At 50.6% G+C, this 10,470-nt stretch overlaps 1 protein-coding gene and 1 non-coding gene across 2 annotated transcripts; one reads left to right on the top strand and one right to left on the bottom strand.

Annotated features, from left to right (window-relative positions):
- Positions 1 to 4,538: 4,538 nt before the first annotated feature.
- On the bottom strand, positions 4,539 to 9,259 carry LOC147996797 (uncharacterized). The gene is made up of 2 exons (XM_087607246.1): positions 4,983 to 9,259; positions 4,539 to 4,874 (listed from the first exon to the last, which is right to left on the bottom strand). Exon 1 carries the CDS (start codon positions 8,243 to 8,245, stop codon positions 7,022 to 7,024), a length of 1,224 nt encoding a protein of 407 aa, XP_087463372.1. The 5' UTR covers positions 8,246 to 9,259; the 3' UTR covers positions 4,539 to 4,874; positions 4,983 to 7,021.
- Positions 9,260 to 10,034: 775 nt separating this feature from the next.
- On the top strand, positions 10,035 to 10,109 carry Trnaa-agc69 (transfer RNA alanine (anticodon AGC) 69). The gene has a single exon. It is a non-coding gene; the product is annotated as a tRNA-Ala (tRNA).
- The last annotated feature ends 361 nt before the right edge of the window (positions 10,110 to 10,470 follow it).

Here is a 10,470-nt window from a genome sequence, read left to right as displayed (position 1 = left end):
AAGATCCAGGTTTCTGTGAGCAAGGACGCCTTCCGCACTGTAGGAGGAGGCTGGTTCCTGACCCTCCTGACGCCTTTGTTCATCCCCCTCCCAGCACATCAACGCTCGCTGGCACAGCAGCTGCACAGACTCGTTTAACATCCCTCATCCTCACACGAGGAGTGTGTTGGTGCATTTGGTATTAGTTGGAATTCCAGCATTCCAGTTGCTGCCTGGAAGTAGCCATGAAGTAGTGACTTTAAGGCTAGCCTGAGCTACATAGCAAGACCCTGTCTTAAGGAACCAATGGGGTTTAATGCTTGTCTTCCATGCATGAAGCTGTGGGTTCTACCCCCAGCAGTGCATAAGCCACCTGGGCGTGATGGCAACACTTAGGCTCAACTCTCATGGAGTAGAGGTCGGAGGATCAGAAATTCATGGTATTGTGGTATTGTTTGGTGATACAGCAAGTTTGAGGCTATCCTGAGCTATGTAAGACTCTTGCCTCAAAACAAAGAAGAAAACCAAACCAAGGCTGTCCTTGGCACTTGGGACCTGCCTGTGAGGCCAGTTTCCATAGTCTAATGACTGTGGCGTGACCTGGAGTTTCAGTTACATCTGTGTGTGGAGATGCAGCGTCTGACAGAAGCTGCTCAGGGGAGGAAGGACAGGTTAGGCTCATGGGTTCAGAGGGTGTGGCTCACCCCTGTGGGGTTGGCCTGACCAGCCTGCCTAGGTCATGCAAGCCAAATTGTAATGGAGGCTGCTCATGTTGGGGTAGACAGGAAGCCGAGCGAAACAGTCTGGGTCAGGCAGCACCTTTAAAGGCCCACCCCTTGGGGATTTAGCTCAGTGGTAGAGTGCTTGCCTAGCAACCACAAGGCCCTGGGTTCGGTCCCCAGCTCCGAAAAAAAGAAAAAAGAAAAAAAAAAAAAAAGGCCCACCCCTTCAGGTCTGCTTTCTGGGTTCTATAGTTTCTCAGAACAGCAGCAGCTCTAGTCCCATGAAAGTGTCCTGAGGCCTCCCCAGCAGGCCATCCTCGGGTGTGAGCTCTGCAGTTAGGTGGCCAGGAAAGCGCAGATGTCACCCATCTCACCTGTTCAGCAGCAGGCAGGCTGGCTACCTCAGCACCAGCTCACAGTGGACATTCCCTTGTGATGCCCCTTCTGGAGCCTCTCTGCCCTCAGCATCCCCTGGTGATGTGGCTGCTGACACCCCTACATGCCACAGTGTGACACACAGCCTTCGTCCCAGGGGTTTGGCTCATTTTTCAACCCCTTGCTATTCATGGAAGTTGACTCTTCTGTGGTGAGCAGAGGATGACAACCACAGAGGCTGGGCCTTGTGTTTCCACTGCATGCTGCCCTCTTTCTTGATTCCTACAGAGACCCAGACTGGCACTTTTTCTGGAAGGTTTACTGTGCTGATCTGAGCCCTTGGTTAATTTTGGGTGCCACCTTGTGGGCTGGGGTGTAGCCTGGTGGTTAGGTGCTTGCCTACTATGTGTAAGGAAGGCTCTGAGTTCCGTTTCCAGTACTGCCCAAACACTGCAGTATGTGTAAAGAACTAAACCAAGCAGAAACTAAAACAGCTTAATGGGAAAATGCACTCATGAAGCAAACAGGTTGCCCTCAAAGCTTGAGAAACAGACGGTAAAGGTGAATTCTATAGGTTGTCAGGCAAGTGAGGCCTGGGGTGTGGCTCAGGCAGAGTGCTTGCCCACTACCCATTACCCAGGAGGCCCTGGGTTCAAACAACAAAAGCATATACTGAGATTCTGTGTCACTCCAGCTAGCTAAGAAACATCCTGGCGAGGCTGTGTATGATGTTGAACTCACACACTGCTGGTGGGAGTGCAAACTGCCCCAGCATCTGTGGATGTCTGTACAAAGGGTCTCAAGAAATTGGCAATAAGTCTTCCACACTAGCTAGGTTTGACCCGCCTCTGCTACCTGAAGTCCTGGCAGTCAGATTCCACAGAGGAGCTCCCACACTGATGACTGCAGAACATGGGACCTCCCTCTGTGCCCAGTGACAGAAGTGGGTGAGGGGAGCAAATGCACACACAGCAGAGTTGTTTCCAGCCAAAAAGAATGGACGAAGCCTTCTTTACAGAAAATGGATGCAACTAGGTAATCACGTCCATGACTGAAGCCTGGCTGAGACACTTGTGTGGCCTCTCATTTTGGGGAGGGGGAGACGGGTGGGTGGGTTTGGGAGATGTGCTCTCATGCAGCGCCTGTGTTTGGGGCTGCTGGGACAGCAGGTGAAGGTGTCACTAAGCCTGATGACCTGAATTCAGGCCAGATCTGTATGGTGCAGGTAGATAACTGACTTCCTCAAGCTGCCCTCTGGCCTTACATGCAGGTCATGGCAAGTGTGCGTGGAGTAATTTAAGACTGTGGACATGTTTTGGAAGACAGTGTCTTGCCTGCAGTCACCTGCAGAGCCATCTCCACATCTTAGTGGGTGGAGCTATGGCTACTGTACCTGGCGGCTTTCCCTCTGCTTCAGGCTGTTTCCAGTGCTGCTGTGTTCCCTCTGCTGACTCCGTCAGGCTCCCTGCGCCCCGTCCCAGCTAAACTAATTCTTGTTGCTGCCTGAAGAGCTCGGTGTCCAGGGTGTCCGGGGATGTGGATGCAGTAGCTCCATATAAAGCCTTCTAGTCTCTCTGTCCCCTGCCACCTCCTGGGAGGCAGTTGCTGTCTGCACAGACAGCAGCAGCGGTCCCGCAGGGTGTTTTGTGAAAGCCTGTAGCTTACTTTGTTTGCAGCCAATCGTGGTGAGTCTCCTGCATTGTTTTCTTACCACTGTACCTGCAGGACGCTTGCCCAGACAATTTGCTGAGTGAGATCTGAGTTTGAATGTGCTCATATGCACGCTCACTCATGCTGCCCATTCCTACGCTACCTCAGCTGCACTCCTACCAGTGGCTCCAGCAGCCTTGCTTCCCTGTCCCTAGGTCCTCCAGACTGCAGCCTCATCTGTCACCCAGCTCCCTGCGCAGTGGCTTCTATATTGTTTTAGAAATGCTGTCACTGGCCCAGGACAGGGCCCTGCTCTGCACCAGACCCTACTCCACTATTTCTTCCCTAAAGGCTGCTGTGGAGGTAACCGCTGTGGCAAGACACCGACCGGGAGCTTCACGCACTCCCTCCTGGACCTTCAGTCTAGCTGTCTCCCTGGCCTTCCCACCCATGGCATCTTCCACCCACCTTCCACCCCATCTTGGGCTTCTTCCACCAAAACCGACCTCATTGCTGCCTTCTCATGGTTTCTAGCACCCACAGGACAAAGTCCCAGCCCACCTCACCGTGGCTTGGCATTTGATGCCCATAATTAGTGCGTCAGGCACCCCCATCCCTCTGCCACAGCCCCTTTGTCTACCCCAGCTTGCGGCCTCAGGCATAAGATGAAGGGTAGCTCAGGGGTTGGACTACCCCACATTCCTTGTCCTGTGCATAGACACCCTTCTCTGTTCCCCAGAAAGCTTCCCCTTCCTGGCTCCCAGCCTCAGGCTGGCCCTTAGCCTGTCCTTAGCTACTTTAATATTGTATGTAACTCTGCTGCCCAGTGTAGCTCCTGAAGTTCTGGAGGCTTCTTACCCTTGGAAACATTCTGACAAGGGCCGGAGCTGTTCTTGGGCTTCTAGCTGTCCTCCACTGTCCTGGCTAGACACATCTGGAAGCAGGGAACCTCAGTTGAGACAGTGCTTGCTTTTTTTTTTCTTCTTTCTTTCTTTCTTTCTTTCTTTCTTTCTTTTCTTTTCTTTTCTTTTCTTTTTTTTTTTTTTGAGACTGGGTTTTTCAGTGTATTTCTGCCTGTCCTGAAACTCACTCTGTAAACCATGCTGGCCTCCAATTCAAAAATCCTCCTGCCTCTGCTTCCCAAGTGTGGGAATTAAAGCCTGCATCACCGATGCCCAGCTTTATTTTCTTAGTGATTGATGTGGGGGTGCCCAGCCCACTGTGGGTGGTTCAGTTTCTAGGCTGGTGGTCCTGGGTTCTATAAGAAAACAGGCTGAGCAAGCCATGATGAGCAATTAGTAAGGAGCACCCTCCTTGGCCTCTCCATCAGCCCCTGCCTCCAGGTTCCTGCCCTGTTTGAGTTCCTGTCCTGACTTCCTTCCTGACTTCGTAGTGGTAGACTACGAAGTTGAAATGTAAGCGAGAAAACCCTTTCCTCCTCAACTTGCTGTTGGTTATGGGGTTTCAATACGGTGATAGAAACCCTAACTGAAACACACACAGTGGCTTGTACCTACCTTCCGTCTTGTGTCGTGTTTGCATAATCAAGACCCATTCTGTTCTAGCCCCTGGTACACGTGGGCCCACTCCCTGGAATGTGGACACTCATCGTTGAGTGACTCAGTGTGAACGGGTGTAAGACCATAGTCAGAATCTGAAGCCAGGCTCGATGGCACAGAATGTAATCCCAGCACTGAGAAGTCGGAGCAGGAGGATCAGGTTCAAGGTCATCCTTGGCTACATAGGGAGTTCAAGGTCAACCTGGGCAGCATGAGACCCTGTCTCAGACAAACAAACACTTGCTGTGAATGGTACTGTGTTAGGAGTAAAAACGTTTATTTCTACAGATTTTTCCACAGCTCCCCTCACCCCAACTGTTCTTTACTGGGAACAGTTTGCAGTGCCTTAGACAGCTGGGTTGCAGTTCCACTCTGAGCTAGCAGGTGGCGACAGAGTCCCACTAGCTCCTTTCCAAACACACCAGCGGATGCTGGGCAGTGTTGGTCCTTCAGGCAAGTCAGTCCTAAGAAGCCTCTGTCCTAGCAGCTGCTGGTCTCCAGTGTCCTGCAGGTGTTGTACAGATGTTTTCATCTGGAAAACAAGTCATCTGAGGTCTTCCATTGCTGACGCCTGAAGAACATAGAGGGCCTGGCAGGGGACAGAGCAGTCTCATCAGCCTCCATCAGTCTCACAGGAGTCCCAGAGCCCATTGCTGGCCAGTTCGGGATTACATGCTATGCTGGCCTTGCCACTCACCGCTGTGTCTGGAGGCAGCTCTCTTCCCTCTCTCGGAGCTCATCCTTTGCTTCCTGCTCCCAGGTCTCATTCCTCCAGGCAGTGTCCAGTATCCAGGACAAACAGAAAAAAAGAGTGTCACAAAGCCCCTGCCACACCTGGACTCGGACTTACTGGCCATGCATCAGGATCAGCCTCCTGCCATGACATTTTGTGGCCGCTGGTGACCCACCTCCCTCTTGGGGCCTGAGGATCTCAGCACCAGGGCAGGGGGCAGGGAGAGCAGAAGAGGAGCCCACTTAGAGGTCCTTGGCATTAAAAACTGGGGAGAAGGAGGGTGCAGAGGAGAAAGGGAATAAACAGGAAGAGGAAGGAAGTGAGGTCAAAGGTCAGACGATGGAAGAAAAACAGGAAGAGAGATGGGAGATTGGTTTATTGGCAAAGCGTTTGTTATGCAGGCAGGAAGATCCAAGTTTGAATCCCAGTACCCACACTGCAGCTGGCACAGTGGCAGGCATCTGGAAGTAACCCTGGTGCTGGGGATTCCCAGGGCTTTCTGGCTGGCCAGACTCACCAAATCAGCAGGTCGCAAGTTCACTGAAAGACCTTGTCTCGAAAATTAAGGTGGAAAACTAGAGAGGGCACCAGATGTTGACCTCCTAGCTCCACATATGTCCTCATAGGTGAGCACACCATATGCATACATGCACATACAAGCTAAGCAAGTTTTTTTTTTTTTTTTGGTTCTTTTTTTCAGAGCTGGGGACCGAACCCAGGGCCTTGCGCTTCCTAGGTAAGCGCTCTACCACTGAGCTAAATCCCCAGCCCCATAAATAATTCTTTTTTTTTTTTTTTTCGGAGCTGGGGACCGAACCCAGGGCCTTGCGCTTGCTAGGCAAGCGCTCTACCACTGAGCTAAATCCCCAACCGCTAAGCAAGTTTTAAATGGGTTACACCTAGGGTAGACCTCTGTTCTGCACCCCCCCCACACATGCACACCTTGAGAGGATGGGGAGACAATGCAAGAAGGAGTGACAGGAAGGCCAGAAGGAATACCATAGGAGTGTGAGGGACAGAGGAGAGCACGGTGAGGGACACCCAGAAAGGGAGTGAGGAGGAAGCAGTGTGTGTGTGTGTGTGTGTGTGTGTGTGTGTGTGTGTGTGTGTGAGAGAGAGAGAGAGAGAGAGAGAGAGAGAGAGGAGGGGGTGAGGGGAGATCAGCACCATGGATCAGAATAGATATGAGGGGAGGAGAGACAGAATAGCAGAGACAAGAAAGAGGGCTTGAATGGTCAAGGGAGATAAACAGCAGAGACGCTAAAGGCAGCTTCTAAGTTTCAGTGAGGAAAGACAAAACATCAGGGGAGGGGATGATGTTACAGCACTGGTAGCAGAGTCTGGGTTGTAAAGAAAATGGAGGAAGAAAGAGAATAGTGATGGGGAACAGAAGATTCCAGAAAGAACAGTGAGAACATGAGGGCAAGGACAGAAAACAAACGGCAGAGAGCCCAGGAAGGGGGAATGGGCAGCCCAGGGAGGAGAAGAAAGTAGGGATAGAGAAGAGAGCAAGGAAGACGGGCAGGTGGAGGGGGTGGGGGGATCAAAGTGGACTGAGCACTCTTGATCACATTTTATGTCCCCAGATTAGGACCCAGAGACAGACAGAAGCCTGGACTGTGGGGAGGGAACTAGGAGGACATCAAGCCCTGGGTATCCTGCCCTACATCCTCTGAGACTAGGACAGGGCTAGCAGGTGAGAGGGCACGATGGGGCCAGGAAACAGGAATGCCAGTTGTGATGGAGAAATGAGCAGGGTACTTGGAATATGTCTTTAATCCTAGAACTCAGGAAGCAGAGGAAGGCAGGACTCTGAGTTCCAGTCCAAGTTTGTTTACAGAGTAAGTTCGAGGATAGCCAGGACTATACAGAGAAACCCTCTCTTAAAGAATCAGAAGAAGGAAGAGGAGGAGGGGGAGGAGGAGGAGGAGGAGGAGAGATGGAGAAATTAGCGTGTGTAAGGTATATAGAAAAGGAGGGGGATAAAGAAAGGTGTGAAGATGCTATAGGAAATGAGAGGGGAAAGGAGGGATATGAGGGGAAGGAGAAGAAAGGAAGAGGAGATGGGCAGAGAAGGAAGCAGGGGACTGGGAGGTGATGGAAGAGAAGGCCGTAGAGTAGAGTGAGTTGGGAGGATAAAGGAAGAGATGATGGAGGGAAGAGAGAGAGAGAGAGAGAGAGAGAGAGAGAGAGAGAGAGAGAGAGAGATGAAGACAAGCACAGGCCCAAGGAGAGGGCCAGGACAGAAGAGTTATAAACAGATGTAAACAGGAGGAAGATAGGGGAGGAAGAGGAGGAAGAAGGGGAGGAAAGAAGAGAAAGAAATGGATGGGAAGGGGAAGGAGGAAGAGAAGTGGATACAGGAGGTGAAGGAGGAAGCAGAAGAAATGGAGAAGGAGGAAACAGGAAAAGGATGAAGGAGGGGTGGAGGAGAGGAGGGAAGGGAGGAAGAGGGGTATAGATGAGATTAGGAGAGAAAGGAAGTAGATTGGGGTAGAGGGGGTTGAGGACAGCAAAAGAAAAGGAATGGATGAGATAAAGGAAAGGAAGGAAGAGAAGAGGTAGACGCAGGAAATGGGCTGGAGGAGAGGAAGTGGAGGAGAAATAGAGGAGGAATGAAGGAAGATGCGGGAATAGAGGAGGAGGGGAAAGAGGTGGTCAGAAAGAGAGAGTAGTTGGAGGGAAACAAAAAGGGGGAAAGGACATAAATGAAAGGAAAGAGAAAGGAGTAGAAAAGACGGAGGAGGAGCAGAAGAGGAGAGAATAGAGGGAACCGAGGAGAAGAAGGGGTTATAAAGGTGATGGAGAAGGTGAAAGGAAAGGAGGGGGATAGAGGAGCCAGGAGAGGGGGATAAAGGGGAGGGGGTAGAGGAGGGGATAGAGGAGCCAGGAGAGGGGGATAGAGGAGGGGATAGAGGAGAAATAACTGGGGAAACAGAAGCAGGAGCAATAGGAGATGTCGGAGAGAAGGAAGAACTGCAGGAGATATTGGATGAGACACTGTAGAGGAAACCACTGTAGAGGGAAGACAGAGGAGGTAGAGGGGGAAGGGGAAAGAGAAGATAGAGGATGTGTGGAAGACCATAGAGATGCATGTGGAAGAATAGAAGGAAAAAAGGGTAGAAGAGGGGAATGAAGAGAAAGGGATGAAGAGGGATAGGAGAAATGAAGGAGAAGCAGGGAAGAGGAGGAGAAATTGAATAAGGGAAAAGAAGAGTTGAATTCATGATGAAAAGAAGAGAAAAAGTAAGAATAAAGGATGGGTAGGAAGGCAGGAGAGGATTGATGGAAGAAAAAAAGAGGGAAGGAAAAATACTAAAAGATGATACTGAGGGGTTGTACAGGACTAAAGAAGATGGACAGGAAATGGGAGACGATGAGTAGGCAAAGGGAAGGGAGAGCACAGGAAAACACAAAGTGGGAGGGGGAAGAAGAGGGAGTGGGGGACAGGGCTGAGGAAAGGGAAGAAGGGAATAAGTCAGAAGGAAGAAGGAATGATGGACGGCAAAGGAAGAGCAAGCGAAACAGGATGGGCGAGCCGGAGCGGCAGGAAAAGATACGGGCAAGAGGGAAGGAGGAGAGAAGATGAGGAAGTGGAGGAAGAGGGTGCAGAGAAAGGGAGAGGAGGAACAGAAGGAGCTTGAAAAGAGATGGGCTGAAGAGAAGGAAGGCAAGGAGGGCGAGGAGGAGAGGCAGACAGGACAAGAAGTTGGAGAAAGATTAATAGGAAAGGAAGGAAAGGAAGACGGGAGAAGAGTGAAAGAGAGAGGAGATGCAGGGAGAGGCTGAGAGGAGAAGGTGAGGAGGTGGAGGGGTAAGAAACCAGAGAAGTAGGAGAAGGAAGGGGGAAAGAGGTCACAGGAAGAGGAAGAAGATGACGAAGAGAATTTTAGAAAATGGCAAGGTGATGAGGAATAAAAAGAGGAAACAGAAGAGGCAGAGGAAGGAAAGGAAGACTCGTGTGAAGGGGGAATGAGAGGACAGGGAGGAGAAAGACAAAAGAGAAAGAGGGGGCAAGGAAGGAAAGCAGTCACAGAAGGAGAATTAGGAAAAAGCTGGAAAAGGAGACAGCAAAGGGAAGACAAGAGGATGAAAAGAGGGAAGAGGAAGAATATAAGGGGAAAAGAGAGGGATCCGTAAGGGAAGGAGGAAGTGGGACGACACAGGGGAAGAGGTGGTTGGGGAGAAGATGGAGGTAAAAGCAGACTAGGAGGAGGGAGGATGAACAATGACGAGGTAGAGAAAAATCACAGAAGTAGAGGAGGATCGGGGTGGAAAATATGGAGAAGGAAGAAGTGGGAGGAAGAGGGGGAGCAGGAGGAGAAGTGGAGACTGATTTGGAGGATGGGAGGAGGAGAGAGGTAGCAGGCAGTTGAGGGATTAACAAGGGAGAAACAGGGCACAGAAGGGGCAGGAGAAGTGGGAAGAGGCGATGTGGAGGGATCGGGGACTATGAGAAGACAGGAAGGGAAGAACTCGAGGCGTACAAGGAAGAAGACACAGGAAAAACCAAAATTGAAAGGAGGTTGAGGACGGAGAGAAGGAGGATGAGAGGACAGTAAATGAAAAGGTAGAAGGAGAGGGGGAAAAGAGGAAGCAAAAAAGAGAAGTAGGAAGGAGAACAAGAAGATGAGATGAAAAGGGGGGAAATGGAGGGAGAGGGGAGATGTGGAGGAGAAGGAAGGTGGGGGGAAAGGGAATAGGTGTGCATGAGAGGATGGGAAGGAGAAAGGGGACTCAAAAGTAGAGGAGGAGATAGAAGAGAAAGTGAGAGGAAAAGAAAGAGGAAGTAGAAGATAGGAGAAAGAAAGATGGAGGAGGGGCTGGAGGGATGGCTCAGTGGTTAGGAGCACTGACTGCTCTTCCAGAGGTCCTGAGTTCAAATCCCAGCAACCACACGGTGGCTCACAAGCATCTGTAATGGGATCTGATGCCCTCTTCTGGCCTGCAAGCACACATGAAGGGAGAATGTTGTATACATAATAAATAAATAAATCTTTTTAAAAAAAGATGGGGGTTGGGGATTTAGCTCAGTGGTAGAGCACTTGCCTAGCAAGCAAAAGGCCCTGGGTTCAGTCCCCAGCTCCGACAAAAAGAAAAAAAAAGATGGAGGAAGAGGCTATGGAGGAGGAAATAGAGGGTGGGGAGGATATGTAGCTGATGGACAAAGAGGAGATACAGGAAGATATGGAAAGAATTAGGATATGAAGAAGAAGAAATGGAGGAGAAAGAGGTGGAAGAGGAAGAGTGGCAGGAAAAATAGACGGCGAGAAAAGTAAGACAGTTGAGGGTGAGGAGAACAAGAAAGAGACGACAGAGCAGCGGGAGGAGGTGAGAAGAGTAGGAAAGATAAGACAAAGGAGGAAGAGGAGGTAGAAGGGAAGCCAAAGGAGATGGAAGAGAAGGTGAGGCAAAGGAAAGGTGGGAGGAACAAGTGAGGTGAAGGTAAAGA

Source organism: Rattus norvegicus, chromosome 1 (genome assembly GCF_021556685.1).
Source record: "Rattus norvegicus strain SHRSP/BbbUtx chromosome 1, alternate assembly SHRSP_T2T, whole genome shotgun sequence".
Taxonomy (NCBI): Eukaryota; Metazoa; Chordata; class Mammalia; order Rodentia; family Muridae; genus Rattus; species Rattus norvegicus.
The sequence above is the reverse complement of the archived record's forward strand: the minus strand, read 5'-3'. Positions and strand labels throughout refer to the sequence as shown.